This window comes from Amphibalanus amphitrite, unplaced genomic scaffold (assembly GCF_019059575.1).
Source record: "Amphibalanus amphitrite isolate SeventyFive unplaced genomic scaffold, NRLGWU_Aamphi_draft 001465F_arrow, whole genome shotgun sequence".
Classification (NCBI taxonomy): Eukaryota; Metazoa; Arthropoda; class Thecostraca; order Balanomorpha; family Balanidae; genus Amphibalanus; species Amphibalanus amphitrite.
The window spans coordinates 37,501-63,927 of record NW_024882958.1 but is presented as its reverse complement, the minus strand read 5'-3'; the positions used below and the strand labels follow the sequence as shown (position 1 = coordinate 63,927).

The 26,427-nt window shown below is 47.5% G+C and overlaps 1 protein-coding gene and 1 long non-coding RNA gene across 2 annotated transcripts in view; both read left to right on the top strand.

Moving 5' to 3' along the window:
* The first annotated feature begins 2,207 nt into the window (after window positions 1-2,207).
* On the top strand, window positions 2,208-3,851 carry LOC122373246 (cytokine-inducible SH2-containing protein-like). The gene has a single exon (XM_043351105.1). The coding sequence runs from the start codon at window positions 2,449-2,451 to the stop codon at window positions 3,619-3,621; it is 1,173 nt and encodes a 390-aa protein (XP_043207040.1). The 5' UTR covers window positions 2,208-2,448; the 3' UTR covers window positions 3,622-3,851.
* A 19,522-nt stretch (window positions 3,852-23,373) lies between these two features.
* LOC122373244 overlaps window positions 23,374-26,427 on the top strand; it is a 19,401-nt gene continuing 16,347 nt past the window's right edge. The window contains exons 1-2 of the long non-coding RNA XR_006255011.1: window positions 23,374-25,816; window positions 26,415-26,427. The exon at window positions 26,415-26,427 is cut by the window's right edge and continues 122 nt beyond it. This is a non-coding gene — a long non-coding RNA (uncharacterized LOC122373244). The remainder of the gene's footprint in view (window positions 25,817-26,414) is intronic.

Sequence of the window (26,427 nt, the reverse complement as noted above, 5' to 3'; positions counted from 1 at the left end):
GAAGCATTCCTCGGGTGGAAATGGAGTTCGCCGCGGGGAGTGAGTTTCATTCCCTCACTCTGCACTCCACACTCAGTGAGATTAGGGTGGAGAAGAGGGTAGAACCGAGCCGGAATTTAGATGTGATTGTGACATCCTGGTTGGTTTCTGGGACTCCGCTGAGGCCAGAGCTGAGCTGCTGTGGGACTTTTCGTGGGACTTGAGATGGACGCTAGCCGGACTCTACGGGTTTTGAGCCGGACAGAGGCATGACTGGAGCTCTGGAGTGCCACATTGCAGAGCTGAAACGGCATCCAAATGACACTCATCTCGAGGCAAACTCATGGACCTCGTGAGACCCGAATGGGCTCAGGCTTAGTCTAAACTTCTACAGCTGCAAATAGTGGTAAAATTGGACTGAATTCGAGTTTACTGAAACTTACCGTTAACTCAGGTAATGACCAACTCGATTTGACCCCCAACCTCTTCCTGCGGTGCTCATCTCCTGTCTCCGCCCACTGTGTCTCCCTCGGCGTGTCCGGCGGTGTGACCCAGATCCCTCTGGCCGTCTCCTGAGCCGGCCCGGGGCGGCCGATCCACAGGGTGGGGTCGACAGAGGCCGTACTGGGAACGTCCACCCACCGCGGCGGCGGCTGCCGGCCGGGACGACCTCCCGGTACCGGCCCGAGGGCGTCCGCACCCGGCCCACACCCTCCGCAGCGCGCACCCCAGCTCACATACCCTCACCTTGCCTACCCTCACCCCAAGTAATTTTGTCTCACCCTAGCTCACCTTACTTTCTCACCTATCTTCATATCCCGTCCCGACCTAACTCACCCCAACTCACCTAACTTATAACCTAACCTCACCTCAGCCAAACTCACCTTACCCTAACTCATCTTACTTCACCTAACCTAACCTCACCCGGCCGCGGTCTAGGTAGTCCTATTCCATGCCACATCACCCCAGCTCACCTTTATTCACTTCACCTCGTCCCAGCCCTCCCGGCCACCTCTGTCTCGTTAGCTGAGTGGAGGTGACGGTGTCGATTGGCACGCGGGCCGAGCGGTACTTGCGTCAGCCGCGGGTGGCCGGGGGCGGACGCTGCTGGGTACCGTATCGGATTCTCCGAGCGTAATGCGTCAGGAGGGGGTGGACTGGTTATCGCTGCTCCTGGGCCGTCGGTAAGGAGTTGTCGGAACCGGGGCCACCGCCGGCGACCGCAGCCTACAGGGGCGAGGGCTCGTGGAAGGGACGCCCCCCCGGGCGGCGGCACCTCACGGTATTCAGGCTGAGGTGTCCGAGGAGGGGCAAACTGGATTTTTTTTTTTTGAAAAGTGACTGTCTGATGATATAAGGAATTATGTAGTATAAACTGGATACGGCTCGATTATACGAGACAAGTAATTACTGAAATGCTGTCCTGAAGCAAAGCTGTCCTGAAACAGTTCGTTCAACTTATGGCTCACAAATTAAAGACGTTGATACTTTAGAAAAGAACAGTCTTCCACCTTCCAAATGAAAACAAAACTCCCGAGATTCCCTGTTAAACGTTTAATGTGACAGCACAGAATCTTTGGAAGGCTGAACGGCCGTACCAGCGTTGCAGCACTTATGGTCAATACCGAACGAGAAAATACTGATATGTAGCATTCTATGAATAAAGCTATCCCGTAAAGCGATTCTGCTTAGTTCAACAGTCACTGCTCTGGTTAATGAGCAATTAATTACAGCCTTCTTTGCAACTGGTTTTTGCCGGCATTTACCAGAAGGTAGGGGCGGTTTTTCACGTGCTGCTGCTGCGTTCCTTGTAAACATGTAATGGATATTGTGCCCATTACTGTACCTATGCCGTGCCGCGACGGGGTGGGGAACACGATACCAATGCACACTACACATACACTAGAAAGGCATCATACACTGACACGAGCAACTAGTGCCTGCAAGGTCGCTTTCCGCTCTATCGCATTTGATGATTTTTCTCACGGGCTAATTGTTTCTTATCTGTTTTCCATGTTTAATGGACCGGCCGACTGTCCGGCCGCGGTGCCGCGGTTGCTCACCTGTCGGTAAAGGTACCCGTCCGGCCGTCCGTCCGTCCGTCCGTCCGTCCGACCGACGATACCGCGCCGCCCGCGTCGTCATGGCGACGCCTGCGCCGGTGACGTCACACAGTCACGTGACAGGATCCCGAGAAGTGTTTGCCGGGGCGGCGGGCGGCGGTTGTGAGAAAGCCGGCGAAGGCCGGGCCGGCCGGGCGGCCGCGCCGCGCCGCCGTCCGGCCGGCCGGCCGGAGCGTCAGTCGCGAGCGGACCGTCGCAGAGTCGACAGCGGGACGGAGAGCTCCGCGTGACGGGCGCTGATCGACACAGAGCAGCTCAGCCAGTGGTGACGGGCTATGCGAGCAGCGAGCTGAGAGTGCCACAGACCGGTGATCGTACGGAGAGAGAGACGCGATACACGAGCGAGATGCTGTCGCGAGTGCAGAGTGGGTTCGAGCGGGCGCGCGAGCGCAGGCCCGCCGCCGACTTCTATCGCTACGACGCGGAGCGGCTCGACGATGACGGCGCCGGCGATGACGCGCTGGGCGGCGACTGCTGGTGCGCACCGGTGGAGCCGGGCCGGCCGCAGTACCGCTGGGAGAACATCCCGCCGCGGCTGACCACGGCTGCCAACGACTCGGACCTCCTCCAACTACCCGACGACGGCGACGATGACGGCTGTGACGGTTTCGACGACGAGCCGATGCCGGCCGCGCCCAGCGCCTGCTGGTGGACGCCCCGGAGCGCTCCTCAGCGCGGCGCGGCGCCTGCAACTGGGGCGTGTTCAGCCAACAGCATCAGCGTCAGCATCGGCGCTGACATCGGCGCCGAGCAGCCGGAGAAGGAGCAGCGGCGGCCGCTGCACACGAGCGGCGGCCGGTTGGCGGCGCCGCAGCAGCGCGCCGGGCCGCAGATCGCCATCGGCCTGCCGGCCTCGTCCGAGCCGAGCAGCCGGATCCAGCTGCAGATCAGCGGCTGTCCCAGCTCGGTCACTGTCAGCGTGCAGACGCACGCGCCGGCGGCGGCGGCGGCGGCGCCGCGGCCGCGCCGACCGCGCCCAGCCGTGACGGCGGCGGCGAGCGCCGCGCGGCCCGAACAGCCCGAGCCCGAGGAGGACAAGGCGCTGGCGCGCGCGCTCGGTCTGCTGAGGGAGAGCGGCTGGTACTACGGCGCGCTCAGCTGGCAGCAGGCGCAGCTGGCGCTCCAGAGCACCGCCGAGGGCACGTTCCTGGCGCGTGACTCGCACCACCGCCGCTTCGTGTTCGCGCTGAGCATGCAGACGGCGCACGGGCCGACCAGTATGCGCGTGCAGCTGTGGCGCGGCCGGTTCCGACTGGACGCCGCCGCCGAGCTGCTGGACGGCATGCCGACATTCGCCGATGTGCACGCGCTGGTGGAGCATTACGCGCGCCAGGGCCTGGTGGCCGTGGACGGTGTGCCGGTGCGCGTGCGGCTGGGCCGACCCCTCAAACGCACCGTGCCCAGCCTGCAGCACTGCTGCCGGCTGGCGCTGAACGCGGCCGGCTGCGACGACCGGCGGCTGGCCCTGCTGCCGGCGCAGCTGCGGACCTACCTAGACCAGTACCCGTACAGCCGGTAACCGACCGGACCAACAGACCGGCAGACCAGGAGACAAGTTCCTGACCCAGACCAAATAAAGCTGTGGTGCACGCGCGCGCGCTCTCTCGAGTGAGTGAGTGAGAGGAGTGACCCTGCCGCCCCTTTGGCGGCCACCGACCAGGCTCCTGTTGGCGCCAGCTGTTGCATTTGACGTCGTTGATATATTGTGTATTTTTATGCCACGTGACAAATATATTATTTTGTATTAGTGCAGCGCGTTATGGTAAGACGAGGAGAGGGATGGTGAGTGTCGAATGGGAGGGACTGAGAAGCGAGATAGGTCTGCGGGGTTTCCTCAGGGCTCAGTCGTAGGACCCGATCTGTAGGCTGGATGATGGGATCCGCGATGTAGGGTGTTGCGCGTGCGCTGTAGGATGAACTGTGTGGCCTGGGCTGTAGGATTAACTGGGAATCTGCATGCCTTAGGGTCGTCCGGCTAGTTGGTCCTTACAGTTGTGCCTTCACTCGCTGCGAGGAAGTGCCTTCACTCGTTACGGGTCGTTACGGTACTCTGATTCTGTCGCTATTACCATTACTCTGATTCTGTCTATCCGCTGTCATTCTCTGCCAATCCGCTGATCTCCACTCGATCTGGCCGACCTCTGTCGAATTGGGCCCCACCGGCCGACATTTCCGCTCTGTCCGGTACAATCCTCACCTCCCGTTGTTCCCAGCGCTGCTCTCGCCGCCGGGCCGCCGGACCTCGGTCGTTTCCGGTCAGCGGTGGCGTGCGCCGGCCGAGTGGGCATCGCGTGCCGGTCACGGCCGTCTGGACGCCGAGCTGACGCCTCCACGCCGCCGCCACTGACCTGTCCGGGTAGAGGTCAGAGGTCAGGTCACCGCTCCGGGGTCGGCCAGTTCCCAGAACGGTCAGCCAGTGTCAGATGCCATCTGACTGCCGTGCAAAGTTGGGTCGAGTTGTGATCAAAGTACAGACAGACTATTGTATCAGATGTGTTGGCTTCTCAAAGGTATGCTAGGCTGGCCCCATCTACCGGCCATGGCCTTGACAGAATAGCATTTACCGAGAAACGCCGTGGTGGCGCAGTGCGGGCGAAAGCGCCAGCGCAATGCTATACGTGGAACCGTGATGGCGGCGGTCGGTAATCACACAGCGAGCTGGAAGTATGCCAACGGCAGCGGGTCGCTTTAAAACCAACTAGGTCAGGTGTGTTTTACTGCCGTCAATTCCTGATTGCCAAATGTCGAGATGGTACTTGGAACAGTTCCGTCACGCGGTCACCCAGTTATGGGAGGCTGGTGGTCCCGTTTTTCCAATCTCCGGACAGTCATTGGGGTCAGTGCTCAAAGCGCCGTCACCCAGCTGCTTTATTTGTATTTCACATTTATGACTGATGGAACATTCGCGCAACTATTATAGTTTCCGCATAGCCAGACGGCCGTTTATGTCGCACGTAGACACTTCGCGAATATTAGTAAAGATATATTCGCGACATCAGCCTTGTCGAATGACTGTCAACATTCAATATTCATCGTGTTGTTATGAATTACGGTAAAAGCGTTCGCCACTCTTAGTCACTCTAAAATCTAAAGACATGCTTAGTTATTCGTCTCTCCGGATGACGATATGTGACCGTCAGCTCGCTGTGCAGACTGCAGCCCCGGCGTCGCTCGTGCTCGGCCCGTTAGCGGGGGGGGGGGATGTGACAGCCGTGGGGGGTGACAGATGTGACGGGTGACACGTCACGGCGTCACCTCCAGTTCGGGTGAAGTGACCGGCGCAGGTGTCGGTTCTCGTTGACAAATTACCGCGGCGGTGACTGCTGAACCGCCCACGCCACCCGGCAGCCTCAAATGCGCACTTACAGAGCCCACACACACATACCATACACATGGCAGCTGCAAACGGACTGCTGTGTTGATATAAGTCTGATTGAATGAAGGCCATGGCCATGGGTGGAACTGGGTGTGTTTAAATCAATAATAAATACCGAGATGAGGGACGGGTGTTAGATTCGAGGACTCTGTTTTATGGGAAATTAAAGGGACCCTCCCACCTTCAAAAAAGTTTATGAATTGGCATGAAAGTGATGTTGCTCGGTTCAGAAAGAGCGAAAACGAATATCTACCAAATTTCACCGAAAAATATTCACCGGTTTTCAAGATATTAGACTTTTACTTTTGTTTACTTTTTTTGGGATCTCCGCTGTTTCTAGCGACTTTATTCTAGAAGTGCGGCGTTTGCGGCAGATGTTGCGCGCAAATAGCATATACCACCGCGTGCTACAAAACGTTTTAGTCAAACATTTAAAAATCGTTAGATATTTGCGCTGACGTCACACATTCAGAGGGGTATTCCTTAGCATTAGCCCCTCTGAATCAAAATGCTGCAATTTTGAAATTCAATATTTCCGATTTAAGGCATTTCTCGATGTTGTGAGTGCCGAAACCGGTAATTGTGAGCCAGGGACCCCATTTTGGCTATCTCAACTCAAATTTAATGTTAAGGTGGGAGGGTCCCTTTAAGTCCAGTACCGTTTACCTTATAGCATCTGCCCCTATTTTCTGATTTGAACTGACAAGTGACAACGTCGGGTGATGTGAACTCCACACCATCAATCATCTCCGATCGGAAACATATCCATCTAGTTAGTTATTTAATCGTTTATGATGCCAGTTTTTAGGCGATGACACACTAAGCGGCCTTGCGAGGACCGCCACATATTATTGGTGGCTGCTTTGGAACCGTCCTTGACACCGCGGAAAACTGGTTCCATAAAAGGCGGGGCTGATTTATACGCCCACAGCACTGACGTGTGACGTCATCAGTGACGTCATCTGCGGAGAGAGGTGACTGGGTTCGCTGGCTCGGTAATGATTCGGTGAATTGAGAAAGGCGGTAGGAGGGTCATTAGGTACTGGTGATTTTGGGAAACGTTGGTGTAGGTGTTTTCACACGAGGCCATTAATTGGATGGAGAACAGAGAATAGGGGAATGACAAAGCTGCGGTATTTGTGTCCTGGTAATACTTCTCTAATTTCGGAACTTTTCCTCTTCTAAAAATGTGCTCCATCGATAAGAATTTGGTATCATATCGCAAGGATATTTACGACCAAAATTTGCTTTCTGTAGACGGCAGTCAACAGCATCCAATCCAACAGGAATGGCATAAAACAATATATATAGGCAATGGCAATGGTATAGGCAATGAAAATGTCGATGGCTTGTATAACTTAATTAGGTAGTGCTTGTGGTCCACAATACAACCAGCCAAATTTTGTTTTGATCCCATTCATTCGTTAACATAATACAGCTGCACGGGGAACATGACTTAATCATTAATGACATTATCTCTCAGTTCGTAAGCTATGCATCGTAACATTCCGGTGAGCTCTGACCTAACCAGACTTGTAAGCGATTCAACTCTGATTGAATCGATTCTCATGAATCGCTTGAAAATGCCGACTCACTGTGATTGAGTCGGTTGAATCACCTCTTGTCACCATATGAATCCTGATTGAATCGGTCACACATGGCAACTGCAAGTGATTGAATCGGCAACTCATCGATTCAAGTTGATTGAATTGACAAAATGATTCAATCACCATGTGCTGGAAATTGAAGTTATGACCATATTTAGTACTATATTATGTAGAAATATATGTGCTACTTGCATCATAGTCACACACAATGCACTGCAAATTTTTTAGGTATTTTGTCAGTATTATAAATGCGCACAGCTATCATAATTGAAAAAACATAGACATTTTGTTTTAAGTTTTTAATCAAACTGTAAACACAAAATTATACATAAATGTCAATACATGAAGATGAAAAAATGAATGTAAAGTTTCATTCCAGTGCCCTAAAATCAGTATAGTTATCAAGTTAACAGTAGCAGTAAGCAGGCGCACATTGCTCAACACACATGTTTATGATATCATGTTAAACTTTATATTTTCAATATCCTGTTTCAACAGGACATTTGTGAGCAAGCAAAACATATTAATGAATACACAATGCATGTTCACATTATAATTTGGTAACCTTAGTTACTGATTTGATTTTGGGCTAAGGGTCATAAATTGCTTGATCTAATCCATGGTCTTCTCACTCACTTTACATTTCTCAGCAGAATCAGCGTTTACCTATCAACGTAAATATTGGAATACCTTGGCTTATGAGCATTGATGGATCTGTCACATATTGTCATGGTGGCTCCCAATTACACAAAACTAGGGTTGACTATTAAGTAATGGAAGTGCCTTAACCAATTAAACGGGTTTGCACGTGCACACATTATTTAGGTGTCATTTCATGCGCCGATCTTGTTTCTATCCAATGCTGAAGACCACATGTCCCTAGCTACTTTTTGCTATAAGCTATCGTCGTTTTCCCAAGAGACCTCCCGAACCTGTGGCGCACCACCTGGCAATGGCCAAAGCCGCGCGCCAGCCCCGAGTGCAAGGTCATTAGAGCTCAGTTTGTCGTAGGGAAAAGGCCTACCAATATCAGAAAATTTATTTTATAATTGTATGGAGCGACGCAGCCTCCCCACAGACGATATGTCGGTGGTTTCATCGGTTTGAGAAAGAAAGCGCCGATCAGTCTTCTGTCGGCGTTCCAGGAGTGGGTCAAGACGAGGCTGGAATGGTGTGTGATGCTTGAAGGCGATTATGTAGAGTAGTGTATGCTGTCATTTATCGTGCCAATGTGTATTGTTTTGATGAAAATATAGAAATTGTCCATTGTGTAGCCATAACAATAAGCCAATAAGCTCTGATGACCTCGCGCTGGCGCTTGGCGCGCGATTTTGACCATTGCCAGACTCCTTTTTCATGGTGCGCCGCAGGTTCGGGTGGTCTCTTGGGAAAACGACGATAGCTTGGAGCAAGAAGTAGCTAAGGACATGTGGTCTTCACCATTGGATAGAAAAAACATCGGCGCATGAAATGACACCAAGAAAACATGTGCACGTGCAAAAACGTTTAATTGCTTAAGGCACTTCCATTACTTAATAGTCAACCCTAGTACAATGGCAAAAAGTAGATACATACCCTACTAGGTATTAAAAAAACAACCACCTTCCCATCACCTCCACCATCACCCAAAAACTATTGTTATCATAGCTCAACAAACAATCTATCCGTTTGGTGTTCTTCACCTTCCAGTTTTGAGGACCGCTAACAGTTTTGCATTCGATGCTAAATTCGGATTAGAGATTTGTCAGACTGCTCGCAATATTTGCCACATGGAAACCACGCAAAATACGCTTTTATGTCGCAGCCGCGTCAATATACGCTGCAACTACCTAGTGCTGGGCTAAATACATATCGCCAAACCAATTTAGATTTTTACTGTTTGATATTTTTCTTTAATGGACTGGACAGAATAAAAACTGTTTCACACGCATGCATAAATATGCTTAATTGAATCCAAAAATAAAAACTATGTATTTTATATAGTTAAGTAATCCATGGTTCTGCTGCTAAACTAAAGATGGCTGCCCACTTAGCGCATGCGTACTTCAGTACTTAAGTCCTGGCTACACTATGCGTGTTCTGCGTGCGTTTTTTGCGAGCTTGCGTGTTTTGCGTATATTATATAAAAGTTAATAAAACCTTTTATAATAATTTAATAATTTTTTTTTTTTTGTATAAAATATAACAAAAACAAAACTTAATATCGTTTCTTTCTTGAACCATATTATGCAAATCACGCAAACTCGCAAAAGCAAAAAACGCACGCAGAAAACGCGAACTGGCCAGGCCTTTACAACTTGCAACTCAGCTCCGCCGCGTATGAAGTTTGGTGTCGTGGGGCGGGCTTGGAATTGTTATTTTGTCATTGAAGATATGGATGGTTGAGGTAGTTTTATCATGAGAGCATTCAATTTATATTATGTAACTATTGAATAGCTTCGTATGTGTCGATATTCCGTATTCTTGATAGTAAAGAAAACTTGTAGCACGCCTAAAATGTCAAGTCCTGTGTAATGCTTTACCGGCTTTACCACTGCTTCCTAAAGTATCAATCAATATTTTTTTTTTTTTTAATGGCTGATCACCAGCTATTTTAGGTTGGGTATCACAATTGATTTGCAAATTTTGGTCCTTTTCGATGATGCTGATAATATGTGGTAGTGTTCTGTGCAATTTTGCATGTTTCCTTTTGCAAGCGCCAAGCCAATAAATTAATTTTTATAAGTCCTCTGGTAGCTTCATTTGTAACAGAACTTGTGTTTTCTGTACTTAAATTACCATCTTTACACCGTACCTATTTATATAAATAGCTACAACTTTGTTGAGTTCAGTATAGATTTAGTACTTTTCTATGTTTTTTGGTATTCTCCTAGTGTATTTGGTTGGTATCTGTTTGGTATCAGTTTCCAAAAATGTCTTAAAATGATATCACATATGTATATATTTTATATAACATCTTGATTGAATCGCGTTGACTTAAATCATGAGTTGAGTCATTCCCTGAATCACTGATAATGGGATGAGTCGTGATTGAGTTGAATCACAAGGTCCATGAGTCGTGATTGAATCGCTTGGAAAATCAGACTGTTTGATTGAGTTATGATTGAATCGGTCATTTCATCAAGTGAGTCGTGATTGAATTGATTGAATTTTTTTGAATCGTTTACAAGTCTGGACCTAACCAGGATGTAAATCAAGTTGCAGGACCTATGTCAAGTGAATAATTAGGAGCGACTTCGAATCGATCTTTTGCAAACATTCATTGCAAGGCGTTGCATCTGTTCACTAATAGATATTGTAGTCATCAAAGTGGCATCGCTATTGCCACTACCCCACCTGCTATATTCGCCAGTAGTTAATTCGCAATTTAGCGCCTGCCATGGGCTCTGCCCCTCACAGCACAGCAGCCTCTTCACACGAGTACGCCACCGCTGCTGCGAGTCTATACAGTGGCTATCGGTCACCTCTTATCGCGGCCGTATCGTCTAGCGAACAGACCACCACCTGTGCGGCCGACGGAACGTCTTCGAGCCGCGGGCCGTCTTACGGCGGTGAGAACTGTGGACATGTTTATATTTCGCTGTGTAAAATAGTGTGTATCGTATCACAACTACCTTAACTTACGGACGCCTCAATTAAAATTGTTTGGATAAACAATTATTTATTTGAATGTATAATTATTATTGAACGTAACCGGACTTGCCGGAAAAAGCCTATTCACTTATATATTTCTTGTTTTAAATTTCATAAAAGCGATTATCCACGATTATCCACGACATTCAATGTATCACTAAGAGACTATTGATGATCTTCACGTGGGACGTTAACTACTTTGATATGGTAAAAATCTTCTAATTCCTTTTTTGCCATTATTTGTTTGGGAACACACTACCGTCTCAAGCGTTAATTGCAGTTCTGATCGTCATACCACTCTCGGAGCACACATGCGCAGATAATCGGAGGCGACTCGACTCAGTTCTTACACAGGACGGACACTCTTTGAGTCACTCAACCGAGGACTCGACTTGAGTGCCATTCAGTCCTAGACAGTGACGCAATGCGGAGTCATCAGCTATCACACGCAGCTACTGATAGGCTACTAAGGATGGATGTCCTCGCCGACCATGCAACAGGCTTGTGACAGGGTGGATGTCTTTTGTAATATGTTGGACGTTCCATGGGTGTGGCTGGTCACCTGCCAATTAAATACAAAATAGAACGTTCATTCATTCGAGCACGCATTCGACGGCCGGCGACGGGTCAGTTGTGTGGACACTGCAGACGTGCGTTTAGTATGAGCTTGTGCTCCAAGATAATAATTTTTGCTCAGGTTGGCTCTTTCGGTTTCATGAGGCCGCCTCAGGTCGAGGATGAAAGTAGGAAAAAGGAGCCCTATCCGGTAAATTTGACTTAGACGGGTGCACCGCAGCGGTTGAGGCTCATCCTGTTGGGTTGGGAGCGCGCCGGTGGAACAGGAGAGCCACTGTAACGGGCACCCTCCGGGGGTCCTGTTAGCCTGCAGCAGGACAATGTGTGGAGGATGAGGTCTTTAGCTGGTACTGAGGAAAGAGAAGCGGATGCCCAATCCAGGATTTTGCACTGTTGAACCTACAAAGTTCAGTCTGGAGCCTACTTTCCCTGCCATTGGACCTAACGTACAGTCCATAGCAGAAGTAATGTGCGGTTTCAGTCATGGGTATGCTCTGCTTCTGAAGCTTAGGAACGATTAACCAGACTACAATGAAACTTTGAATGTAGCTTATATGTATCGTCACCCTTGCAGCTGCAACTTTAGCTATTGACATCTTCTTTTCGATCACTCCGCATTAAACAATCGCCAGTCAAAGCCAACCGTTGAGATTGGTAAAACCCTACATTACTTTAGCGGTGGGCTATACATGTGGCATAATAAATCTAGTCGGCTTCCGTGACTTGACGTTTACATTATTTGGCTGTGGCCTCCTGACCTGACCATGACCCGGTCTGACCTGACCTGGTGCTACACACCCTATGCTGCTCGCCCTGCCCACCTTGTCTCCGGAGACCGACCCGCGATCCGTGAGTTATCACGACCTGCTTTGTTTTCGTGATTAATGTCAACCCCGTTTTCGTACCGTTCATCTTGGCCCTGGTCCCTTGACATGACTCGCATTGCCAAGTGTTGAACCTTGCTCCCCGTTAAATTAGTTATTTGTACCGCATTATCAATCCTGTTCCCCTGTGACATCCTCTGCATGTCCCTCGTAACCCTTCTTCCCTGTCTCCCGCGACCCCTCTTACCTGTCCCGCGTGACATTTGACCTATTGCCCGTGACCTGCATTACGTATTTTGTACTCCGTGCCATTGCCCGCCACCTGTCTGTCGTCCTTCAGATTACCTGTCTCTGTCGCCTGTGACCCGCATTACCTGTTCCCGGTGACTCGTATCCCGTGAGCCGCACGGTGCTCTCAGCACCACGGCACCCCCACCTGGACTCCCAGGGAGAGGAGGTCGATCGCAGAGCGGACCGAGATCGTATAGATGTCGCCAGCTGGGGCCGAGCCAGAGGGTCCAGTGCCTCCTGGACGTATCTCTCACCTACATCTCATATCCCTGTTCAGAGTTGCCTGTTCTGGACTAACGGTCATTAGAAGATCCCTCAGGACCAGCTCGTCCTTGTTCAACAGACGGTCATTATCAAACCTCTCTATCGTCAGGATTTAGGACCAACTCATTTTTCGTTCACTACTTTCTGTTCCAGGCTGACGGTCAATGATAGATATATCTATATCCAAGACTAACTTCCATAGCCCGTCCTTCTGTTTTCTTTTACGGATGGTCATTTTAAGATCCTTGACCTAACTCAACCTAACGTATTCCCTTATCCTCTCATCCCATGACCCCGGAATGGTTTAAATGTGCCGTAATGGCATAACCCAGCAGACTCATGCCCTTACCAGACAGGAAACAGTCAGCGCTTCGCTTCCATTTTTGACGTTTGCGTTTATCGTTTCTTTGTACAGTCTTTGATGGCGAGTTGTCGGTCTTTATGGGTCCCACCGACTTCTGAGACCATGAAGGACACAGGGAACCACGTTAGATTACGAGGACCACACGCCGGCTTCTGGAGGCCCATGTGCGCGCTCCTGAAGGTCCCATGCCAGCCTTCAAGGGTCCTAAGGACCCTCTGGGTTTCCGAAGGCCCGCACAGAAGGCTCACGTCGGTGTCTGAGGTTCCCGCAGGCTCCTTGCATGCCTTAACGGCCCACGAGGTCTACTAAGGGCCCAGCGCATGACAGAGGTGGCAGCTCGTGAGAGCCCAATCTGGCCTCGGAGGACCCTTAATCGGTTTCTCAGACTCCCACAATAAGCATGCACTTACCCCTGATAGCATACCATAAGCCCATGAGTGCACATAATGCACGAGGGCCTCACGTCGTCCTCGACTCCTGGGTGCCTCCCTCTCTGACTTAGCTTTAGGTTCATATACCGAGATAAAGAAATTGAGAAGAGGAATGGGAGAGAGAGAGAGAGAGAGAGAGAGAGAGAGAGAGAGAGAGAGAGAGAGAGAGAGAGGGAGAGAGAGAGAGAGAGAGAGAGAGAGAGAGAGAGAGAGAGAGAGAGAGAAGGAGAGGCAGAGAGAAACAAATGGGTATTTAAAAAATGCGAACAATGGGCGTCTCATTTATCACAGGCGCTTCAGATGGTTCTCCCCCACTGGTCCGTTTCCGTGGTTGCGCACATAGATACGAATATTTAAATATATCTACAGCGCAGCTGTTTTATGCTAATCAGCAGTTGACGAGCCCTGGTGATCAATGGCTTATGCTACCAAGCTACACGGAAAACTAATGACCTTCTTCCGATACACTCGTTAAGGAACATCAACTGAAAATATCGGAGGATTGAGCCAGAAGCCCTAATACATTTTGTTTTGTGAATAGCGCTGTCAGCACAAGGGCGTGGGCTGTAGGGTTTGCTTCCAAGGTCTATACGTTTTGCCCTCTGTGCTTAATATTTTTAAATGTCAAGCCAGATCTGTCGTTTTGCAGTAAGCTTCTCTGGTGATTTTGCGTGGGCCCATCTTGGTACCTGACATGCGGGAAAAGACCATCAAGCAAATAATCTTATATCGTCGTCAAGTGCGCAGTGATCCTCAGCTAAGTGTTCCTTTTCCGGTCCATTAGAGCTCGTTATACCGTCAGCTGATCAATGTGATAGCGAATTAGCCTTTTCAGCCGGCTGGGGCCGGTGGTTTGAGACATCTTAATGAGGCAGATAGCGCACATATCAAGAATGGAGAAGAAGAACTAAAAAGGCGGGACTACTGCGATGGACAAATTCAATGAAACTTTAAGCATCAGTTGTTACTTAATACTTATACTTCGCACAGTCACCTCTTGGAATTGGTGCAAGAGATAGCTGGTTGACTGTGGAAACCATGGTTACCTCTACTCGACACAATAACACACTATAATAGGCGTCGGTGCTGACCGCTCTGGCACAGTGGGGTGCGTGTCGTGGCGGAGCAGTCACACAGAGCACAGACGCGGACAGAGAGGGAGGTGACCATGCTGTACCAGTGGGTGAAGACGCTGGTGGGCGCCGCGCTGGCGGCCAACTTCTCCTTCCCCCTGATCACGGTGCTCATCAATCGCCCGCTCTGGGAGGAGCCCATGGCCGTCCTGGCCGGCAACATGTCCCTGACCTGCACCCTGTTCGGCCTCTGCGTCATGCTGATTGGCGTCTACGACCTGGCGGACCTGCAGAGCGTAGCTCTGTGCCGGTCTCTGGAGTACTGCAGCATGGGCTTCGGCGTGGCGTTCAAGGCGGCGCAGGTGTGCGTGGCCGTGGACCAGTACGTGGCCGTGATGCACCCCCTGCAGCACTACTCGATCATGGTGCGGTCCCGGCCGCTGCTGTTTGCCGGCACCTGGTTCACCTGCCTCGTCCAGCTGATACTCGGCCTGGCCGCTCACTTTATCGACCTGGAGACGTTCGCCGAGCGGGCCGTCCGTCTGGGCGGCAACTCGACCTACGCGGGCTGCCGCTGGGAGACGGGCCTGGCCTACTTCAGCTCCCTCTTCATCGAGCTGGAGATGGTGGTGTTCTCCATCATCACCGCCTCCCTGCTGCTGCACACAGGCGTGGTCGGACACCGCATCAAGATCAGACTGATGCGAGAGGTGCGCGACCTGCGCCAGAACAACAGCAACAAGACCTTTTTCGACAACTACCGCGCCTTCAAGAGGATCCTGGCCGTGCTGTGTGGAGAAGGAAATCATGCCTCCCACTCCCGAAATGGCCGGCCCACAATTGGTGCCAGCGGTGGTGGTTGGTTGTCGGTGGAGGATTTTTGGCTTCAGGTGAGTTCTCTTTAAATTAATTTCATTTGCTATTAGTAATGTTTGAAATTTGAGATTTGATATTTGATATTTAGTTCCATTCGTTTTTTACGTGTTATTTTTTCATTATTTACTAGGCTAACTATGGAAGATGCTACCAGGAATTTTAGTATTGAGTACAATACCCAGATGAACGATATTTTAAGGCGAATTGCTCATTTAGAATTAGCTGTAGCAGAAGAGCTTATTGCTCAACAAGATCAAAATCTATCAAAATCTCAGAGCCGTGGACGTGATCGTCAATCTCGTCAGCAAAAATGCCGTTCTCGAACTGTTCGCTCAAAATCACTTCACTCTTCGCATCATTGCTGTCAAGAAAGTAGTCATTGTTCAAATTCTTATCACCATGAATTTTCTAGCTGTCACCGGAACTTTTCACCGCGTCGAAACTTTCGTTCTCTGAGCCCAAACGGGTTCCGCTCACTGCACTAGGGGATGAGTGCGTGAGCGTCGCTTCAGATGACAGGGACCGTTCAGCACATCCCCCGGTTTTACGTGACGTCAAAATTTCGGGTCAAGCTTGTTCAGCTCTTTATGATAGTGGAAGTAGTGTCTCTCTAGTTTCAAAAAAATGTATGCAAAAATCTGGTTTAAAATTAGCTTACGAACCTCCCAGTGTCACTATTCTTGATGTTACTGGAAATCCTATTGACGTTGTAGGTGAAGTCAATCTGAACATTAGCATTCTTGGTCAAACAGTTCAACACAAATTTTTCATTACAGCAAAAAGTTTACCATTCAAATGCGATATCATTCTCGGAATCGATTTTATTATTGCTCACAAATTGATTTACAATCCATCGAGTCGTACGGTGAACTTTCTAAAACCAATTCTTTCTTCCAATGTAGTCGAAAGACGCTCAAAACGTCTGAGTCCCAAAAGACGTAAAAGAGTACGTTTTCTTTTATCAACAAAGGACAATGAAAAATCTGTCGATCAAATTGTTTATCCTGATAAAACGGTAGACATGTTCACAACTGCGGAAAAACATGCATTAACTATTGATGACGAAAAATCATATCCATTGTTCGTGAAACAAACAGTAGAAATTACTGGTTACAGCGAAAAATTTGTACGTGTTAAGTTTCCACATTTCCTACAACCAAATGAATTTCCATACCTAATTCAAACGCATTGTGATCAAAGTATTCGAGACGTTCAGGTTGCCCGTTCTATCAATTTCTTAGAAAATTCAGGCACGCTTGTACGCGTGATTAATGCTTCAAGTAACCCAGTCATTTTGAGAAAAAATCAGAGAATCGCACAAGCCCATCCGACCAAAAAGTACCCCTTCAGTCAGGTCACAGACCGACCCCATCCCTTCAGACAGGACGCTGACCTTGCTCAGTACCATGGGTCAGTCAGTGCCTGTCAAACAGCGCCGTCTGTTCCCAATTCCGCCAGCGTCTCGCTACAACAAAAAACGGTCGCTGGGCCGGACATGGCTGCGTCAGACACCGGACGCAGAACAGAGATAAACAACCCGACGACCTCTATCCCGAGGACGTCAGGGCACAGGTCTGTCAGTGACATTGATTTGAAACACATCCCAATACACTTTCGTTTTAAACTCCGTGAACTCTTAGACAAACATAGACATGTCTTTGGAAATGATATTTCTGACATACAACAGACAGATGTTTACAAAAATCACAATGGATTCACAGACCACACTCCGGCTGATCAACGAACAAGTCCCCCATTTGCTAATCGGGAGATAACTAAGGAAGATATAAAACGCATGGTAACAGCCAGAGTTATCAAACAATTAGTTTCACCATATAACTCTCCAATCATTCTTATCAAGAAATCAAATGGTCAATATCGCCTCGTTTCAGATTTGCGACTTCTCAACTCCAAAATCAAGGATGACAAGTTTTCTCGTTCATTTACATCACAGGTCAAAGATCAACTTTCTAACTGTGAAGTTTTCTCTACCTTGGATTTGCTTAGTTCATTCTCCAAAATTTCTTCGAATGAAGCTTCAAGTCATTCTATGGATTTTACAAATGATGACGACAAATATCATATGAACGATAAACCAATTGGTCTTCGTTCAAGTTCCTCTGTTCTCAACAGAGGGTTGCAAATTGCACTCAGTAGTCTAAAAGGCATAGATGCATTTTTATATGTTGACAATATTCTTATCGCTAGCAAAACGTACGACGAGCATTTAGAAAAACTCGACAATATATGTTCTCGTTTAGAAGCAATTCATCTTGTGATCAACCCCGATAAGTGTGAATTTATGAAATCTCAGGTAAAGTATCTGGGTTTCATACTTGACAAACATGGAATTCGTCCAGATGCATCCAAATTACAAGCGGTACAAGATTTTCCTGTACCAGAAACAGCGAAAGATGTTCGTATTTTTCTTCGGTTTGCGAACTATTATCGCAGACACATTCCAAAACTGGCTGAGCTTACTGCTCCGTTAATTCATTTGACAAAGAAAAATGTTGATTTTATTTGGTCAAAAGAGTGCGAAAAAGCATTCTCATCGATAAAAAGGTCACTACGAAAATGCGCTTTATTAAAATTTCCAAATTTCGGAAAAGACTTCTACCTATTTACACATACAAGTGAGTTCGCCATTAGTGGCGTACTTGAACAAAAATATGGTGATGAATTTCACCCAATCGCTTTTATTAGTCGACAGCTTAGCAAAGCTGAAAGAAATTATTCTACTTCAGAAAAGAAATGCCTCGCAATTTCATGGTCTTTTGATCATTTGCGATCTTATCTTTTAGGTCATGTCACTCATGTCATGACAGATCATTCACCATTAAAATGTATCTTAAAGTCAACTCATCTTAGCGGTCGTTTAAAGAAATGGTTTGTAAAACTATCAGAGTATGATTTTGATGTCACTTATCTACCAGGTATTTTGAATGCTACAACTGATCATTCGTCTAGTGCCGAATTAGATACACAAAACAAAGCAGACTTTCTTGGCCATGTCTCTGCGGAAACCGCAGGATGGACAAAAGAGAAAATCAAAGCTGAACAGCGAAAAGACCCAGATTTGAGGCCAATCATTGATCGCCTCGTGAAACCGAAAGCTAAAGGCCCTGATCTGAAGCTGAATGAATCTCTTTCCAACTTTTTCTTAGGTACAGATGGCCTACTTTACCATGTAGCCAAACAAAATTCCAAGATTCGTCAGTTCATGAACCAACTTGTAGTTCCAAAGTCAATGAAAAAACTGACGCTTCAGAAAGTCCATGACACTTTTTCCTCAGGACAAAAGTTATTTAGAAACATTCTTTCCAAAATTCGAGTTCAATTTTACTGGAGGAACATATACTCCGATGTCAAAAAGTATGTAGACTCCTGTCGTTTTCACATGAACCAAAGTGCTCACAGATTTTGGAAACGTGCACCAAGGCAGTGCACAAGTACAAAAGAGCACCCTAACATCGATCGTCTTCAAAACTTGGAAGACGATCAAATCGACACCTGCGTCGATTCACAGTCTCTCAGCAACGAATCTGCCATTCGTTCCGTGGGTAATGCCTCACAGAGCAGCAACAACGGTGCACGTTCACCTGTTACACTGCCGGCAAAGCCAGGGACGTTGGTGACTCCTTCTGAAGAGAATGGGATCGACCAGAGTGATCTTACACGGCTGGAGGAAGATTGGCGAAATTGTCGAGCAGGCCGAGAGGTTAGTCAGGCTGATCACCTGCGGTATAACCTCTGGTCTCGCAAAAACATACGCCCCCCAGACCGTCAAGAAGGAACATAGCGCTCACATAGCGCCCATTTAGCGCTCAAATATATTATTTGCCTGCAGAAGACATGCTGCGTTACAATGAGGTTGACGAGGTCCCTCCCGCGCATGTAAATAGCCGACGTACGGCCAAAAATGGTGACAGAGATCCCATTTCACGTGATGCGAACGAAGGTTGATGATTACGTCCCTCGCGCACACCGCCAGCCAAAGGCTGAGCAAAAAGGTTTACTCAATGTAAACAGAAGAGAGCAATTGCAATTTCATTGAGCTCAATTCATTGTAAATAAAGCATCCACGATATAGATATATATGCTAGTATGATAGGTGAATGATTCTCATTTGTATGATTGCCAAAACCTATGTTGTCGCTTGCTGTTGCCATCTTTCATTTCTTTACATATGTTGCAATGTCAAAAATGTATTGATACTGACACATTAGCCCTGTTTCTTTTTCAGGTTCGTGCTTCTTGTGGCGGAACGAGTGCAGCGTCAAATAATACCCAAAGGACATGCATGCTTCTCGATATTCCCAATTAATTAACAGTATACTTTATCGAACTAACTACTGATTAGCTTTAATTTTGGTCATCTGGTAAAAAAAAAAACGACTTCTATAACATTGACCAATAACTTTTGGCCATTCTGAGGTGATAAGTGGCAATAAAAATTGTCCACAGAAAGTTTGCCAATTCAACAATTTACCGGCGATATAACTACATTAGAAGTATTGCTGTATGCATGCCTTCCCAAACGATTTCACGGGTATGACGTAATACACAGATGCACTCGTTCAGAAGACGCCACTCTTTAAAAGGACTTCATTTTTTTTTCAACCGTATATTTTTTTATTATTAAACAACTAAGTAAGTTCTACCACAATAGTTAGATATTCAAATAACACTTTAACCCACTAAAAACATTGGCCTCTTCAATTTATTCGTTAAAGTAAGTCACTTGGCAGTACTATTACAAACCGGTCTTTTGCTAGTCATTGGCTCATTAGCCCCATTTTTTTCCTTACCTACTAATCACTTTGCGACGTAAACGATCTCTCGATCGACTGACCGGCGGTACTGCCCGTTTTTAACAATCATTCAATGTTTTGCTATCCGCTGTGTCAAAAACATGTCTTCCGTGTCATTTATACCATGATGTCTTCCAATGAATGTTCAGCCCTCACACAGTTCATAATGCCGTTTATCACACAATTGTTATCACACACCAGGGAAAATGTATCACTGACCGGCACAGCGATAGCACAACATTATAATAAAAAGTGTATGTGGATGCATGTTTGAATACTTGGACACGGAAACAAATTCGAATGTCCTACGGACCCGAATGTTTTGGCCGTTGAAAGTCCATGGGTTCCGTGGCACGCCTGGGGAAGCATTACGACACTTGTGTCGCCCAGTGCTACTTGCCTTTTGTACAAATGTTGTACTGTACAGCTGTAAATATGAATGACTGTTTTGTATGATGTATATGTTGGGGCATTGTTTCGGCACATTTTAATTCGGTTCTTTTTCTATTACAGTCCTTGAGTTTCTGTTACCCATCTGGGAGTGGCCACTATCTGACTCGTCTCTTCGGAGGCGTGGGTTCGAATCCCACCGCTGCCACCAATTGTGGGCCGGCCATTTCGGCCGCCCTCGTCGGAGACGGGGTCCGCGGATGGTGTTGGCGTCACAGTCGGTAGAGGAGAAGTGAGAGCGTGTATTTCCGAAAGACATGGTTTTATGGTGGGTGTCGGGACGCAAGCACGTGACCGGACGGGCAGCCGGCCAGCGAGCCGGCTGTCCCGTGTCGCTATGCGCCCCAGACACCCAGACAGATACAAAAAATAGGGGTCCGACATTTGGGGCCTCCATCGGGAGTGGGAGGCATGATTTCCTTCTCCACAGCTGTCTCTGACGGTAGTGCTGGACATCGTGGCTCCGATCCTGCGTATCTACAGCCGCTGGAACCCGCAGCCCAAGCTGAACGGATTGGTTCATATGATGCGCATTCTCTGCTTCATCTTTGAGGGCTGGGCTTACGGTCTGCTGAACGCCAAGCTCCGCTCCGCCTATCGGAAGATTATCTGCGGGAAGTCGAGCCCGGTCGAGAGGCGGGAGGTCGGAGGCAACACTACAGCGCCCGGAAATCGGGAGGTTCTGGCCACTGTGGCGGTGCCCGAGCTACAGTCCGTCACCAGTGGGGCAGACGGGTACGAGCAGCATGTGTAGATTCTGTTCCGTACCAGGAGCTAATGATTAGTTGTCTCGTGATTAAATGGCGAAATAGATTTTCACAGGTCATCGTTCTAGTTATTGGTGAAGTTGTAAGCTCATCCGAGCATTAACCCTCGCTGGCACAGGCCATTTTGAGTCCTTCGACGGCACAGGGGGGGGGGGGGGGTTGGTACGACCCCCTCGCGTTTGGCCCCTGATCGAGCTAGAGCTTCGCGGAAAAAACGAGCGTGTTGCCCGTCACGACAGGAAGCCAATGATACCCAATTTTAAGGTCCTAGGTCATCGGTTGACCTTCCAGGTCAGGTCAATGACCCAAAAATCGGGAAAATCGGAACCTGTTAGAAAGTCTTAAACCGGCAGTTGCTGGGGTATTTCGCCACCCACCGTTTGCTGGGGGGGGGGGGGGGGCGTTAAACGCCCCCAGCCGATAACTCGAGAACCAATAGGCGCAACGAAACGCACGAGGCGGCAAACGAAAGAACGCGACGAGAATTTTGAGGTCACAAGTCGGGTCAAGGTCAGGTCAAACACCTGAAATCGAGCTTTCAGTAGCATGGACTTCAGGACTTCGCAATGGGCGCCTCTCGTCATAAACTTTGTCAAAACGGTGCACAATCCATCATATAAGGTCTACAAGAGTGTCAGCTCCATGTAGGGGTCAGTCAAGCATAGGTCAGGGTCAAGGTCAGGTCAACTGGGTAGGCACATATCCCCGAAAATCAAAACTGATATTCGCAGCCTGTGACACATGTATTGTGGGTAATTTGGGGCGTAGAACACGATGGTGACATTCATTTTGTCATATGTGTACGTGTTTGGTTCAAAAAGTTCAATTTAAGAAATGCATGAATCATGTTCGTGAAGTAGTCACAAGAAATTGCCAAGGTTCAGTTCAAGATTTTGGAAAATGCGGAACGATAATCAATAATCGAAGATAGCCATTTGATTGTTCAAGGTATTGGCAGTCTAATAGCGTTTAGGGCATATCTGTATGTCTCTTTTGTGATTTTATATGATTTTTTGAACATATGCCGTTTTTGGTCGAAAACTCAGAAATCATGACGTCACTAAAACCTCGATATCTCAAAAATTTTCCGACCGATTTTTTTGAAACTTTGTCACAATAAATATCAATCAATTCCCTACAGGTACCCAAAAGTTTGCGCGCCTATGGCGCGCCGTTTTTATGCTATGGCCCGGCGAAAAAAGTGGAGGCGCTTAACGCCCCCCCCCCCAGCAACTCGCGGGTTAAAGTGTGGCTGCTAAGAGGTTTTCCGGGATGCTGATCACGAATATCGTGCTAGTTTTGATCACAGATGATGTTAAGCATTTAGACCAGGTCGGGTCAGGTCAGGTCAACCGGTAAGGGGTCGTGACGGGTATTCGTAGTACCTACCTGTCATCCGCCTCTGACAGCTTCGTAACATGTTACGAAGGCACCAAAACTACTGCGTAAATGTTCAAATGGTTGTTAAATTCGAATTCAGCTCCAAAAACTAGCCTAGAAACATGTAAAACTCGAAAAAGTGAACAGAGTTCACCAAAGGTCAATGACCTGACCTGACCTGACCTTCAGGTGACCTTGACACCCACCCCAATGCATGGGAGCAACATCAAATCACATGTTTGAACGTTTGAAACCACGAAAAGCTTGCAAACGCGCGGCTAATGCGAGCCGACATACGCCGAATCGCGATTCCGGCCAAACATGGTCTCGGAAAAGAGGTCACAGGTCGAAGGTCATTTGGGTCAGGGTCATGAAATTTTCAGGGTAGGTGTAAAATTGATAGATGCGAGGGTACTGAAAGTTTCGTCGCGATCGGCCGCTTTTTACGCGAGTTATTCGCGAAAAACCTTAGGGGGTTGCATCACCCCCCCCCCCCCCCTGTGCCGGCGAGGGTTAAATTGATCTAATCTCCATTTTTGTTATTGTTCCATGCGCTTGAAGAAAATCTAAACACAATGCCTACGTCCTACACTGTATGTGGATACCCTGTACTGTCCTTCTCAACTGTATTTCTATAATTCTGTCTTCATTCTAAATATTGGTATTTTCATTGAATTCATTTTCATATCCGAGTGGTGTTAATCGTTGTTATCCGTACACGTACGAATACAACACCTTACACGTTCTCCAGCTTTCAGGGACTACTTCTTGATAAAGCTTCACTTATTAATGCTTCATTTATCTCGAACCTGTCCACCCTACCCCGAGCCTTTTGAGCGTCAACTTATTTATGCCTAATATTTTAGAATGTGGAGGTATCGGTGGAAATTCGCTGTGCTGAAGGTATGAGGGGTCTCCCTCCACACAGTTATTTATCAAGAAAAGTTCTTGATCACCCATCACGCGCTAGTTTTCTGTAGCCCATGTCGCCCATCGGCATTGCTTAAATCACGCTGAATGAGAAACGCCAAACTGGGAATCAGGACATAGGCTGTAACTATATAAATGATGTAGTAGCGATATGAATAGCCTGAATAGCTAGCTCAATACCTTGAAAGCTATAGCAATTTGAGGTCCCGACGCAAAATAGCTGCCCGATTTACATCAGCCAGGACGGCATTGGTAGGCTTTCATTCGGTGGATGGTGGACCTATTTCTGTTTTTGTGTGGCGTATACACGTTTCTGTCTCGTGAGAGTACCCAGCAGTTGTGCGATGGTGTCATAGTAGGTCACCTGTGAAATTAAATTTTAGTTCATTCATAGGTGTTTGCTAACCCGTGCTCTATGTCAATATCAAGTCAAGGTATAGGTATAGAATTATAGCTAAGTGTCCGTTTACAAGACCTTATATAATGTTCTAATGATGATGAGAAGGAGTAAATATTAGAACTGTTGTCAAGCTCCTCCTAACCGCGCTCAGTCGAGGCCGGAAATGTCATTAAGTTCCTCGCCCCTTTACTCACATGGGTCACACTCTCAAGCTCATGTGCGAGTTTCATGTGAGAGGAAATGGTGTTTTACGACATTTGTAAGCAACGAAGGAGGTATTCCTTATATCGAGCCTGTCTATTACTAGCTTTTTCTCACAGGATCACGAACATGTGTTCACTTTTTGAATCGCAGTGAGCAGATGAGTGACGCTTATTTATCTGATCTAATATTGTTTGCACATTGGGATAGGTTAGTTGGATTCTACCCAATCGATGCTGAGTGTTGCAGGATGTAATTTTAATACACATCGCTCGATGAATGGACATATATTTTTTTTCGAAGCAGCCGAATTTCCCCTGGAAAACGTACACGACGAACGTCACACAGGCTGAGCTCGTTGGGTCCAATCCGTAAGCATCATCAGAATTATCTCCTGTCCATTACTTACCCCTGGCCTACCGTTTGGCAATGTTGGTTTTGCTCGTTGGCAAATTCACGTGTCATCACCATTCACGAATGCACTGCATGGTGCATAGCTACGTCTCAGCGTCCGTCTTTAAGTGCGGTCCTCCTCACATTTTATGTATTTTTATCAGCATCAAATAGCTTTGATTTTTATATTCCAAAGTTCCTACCGCATATGCAAAGAAGCGAAACCAGATTTTTTTGAAGGGGTGATAGCGATGTTCAATCCGCAGCGTTTGAATTTCCTTCTCTGGAGATCCGCCACTGCGAGTTGTTATCTTTGAATCTAATCGATGAATGCCTGTCAATCGTTTCCCACCGCCTCTACTCCCTGCAGTAAAGGATAGTGTGAGTTACACACAATTAGAAAATAGGTATAATTAAACTCAATGATCAAGTCAAATACAAACAAATAAAATGCGTAATAAAAATTGAACATACATCATGATATTTGTTCTATTGTTGCAGTTTTCTTCATTGCTGTAGTAGGTATTTAATTCGAATTTAAAGCAATTTCTGCATCATGTCACATGTGTTTTTGACGTTCCCTGAACTCTGAAAATGGCCTTGGGCGAAATTTACGAAAATATTTGCACACAAAGAAGGCTACCTATTGCGTTTTTCGCTAATACTTCCACATTTAGCACCATGTCATAAAATATTCTGTCTACGTTTTTGGGATACCAGCTGTTGTAACGTATTTGCTCGCTGATCCTTCACTAAAATGTTCCTTTTTTGTTAGGTGGGTAGATAATGAGTAAAGATGTGGCCATTCAGATCTAACGCCCCTTTCTTCGACCCTGCTCCCCCGGATTCCGTGCCTGGCACCGCCTCTGCCAGCCACTGCGGCCCGCCCCAGTCGCCGTGCCTGGAGCCGCCCGTGCGTCTGTCCTGCCCCCGGGCGGTATGGGGTCGGCCGGAGCGAGGCTGGCCGTCGCGCCCGCGACCCTTTGCTCGGTGCGCTCGGTGCGGGCGGGCGGCTCGCGGCGTGGTGAAGAACTTTGGTTGAATACCGCCGATATTTTTAAAAGGTAAGCAAGCCGATGTTTTTCATTGATGTTGGACGGGAGTGTGTAATGTGTTGAGCTGTTTTAAGGATAGGTTGGCATTTAGTGAGGTTGCAAATTTTGCAATAACCATGCACCATTATGTAAATGAACCATGCAATATTGCACGGATATTTTACAATACTGCAGCTCCAAGGCAACTCTTGTTTGATAGCCTGATGATAGGTAACTGAACTGGATGATATTTACGGTATATTAACGTAATAATATTTTCATAATACCTTCGTTATAATATATTCGTATGTCAAACTAAGCCAGTGAGCTTTCATTTGTGTTTCCAAAATGTGTCCAAGTTAAAATGCGTTTGCATTACTACCGCTGACAAAATCGGACAAATATCACGAAATTGTCCAGAACAGATAGACATACTCGCACTCTATTTCGTAATCGGTATAGTCCCAAGAGCTCGAAGAAGACATTAATAATCAGTTACATGAAAAGTTTAATTGATTATTTGTTTACGTAATTGATTATTTGCAACATTCGTATGCTGTTAAAGATATACTTTGTCCGAAGCCGCCATGCCCCAGTGAGTGACTCGACCCCTGCCCTGCCGTTTCAGTGTTGGTTTGTCG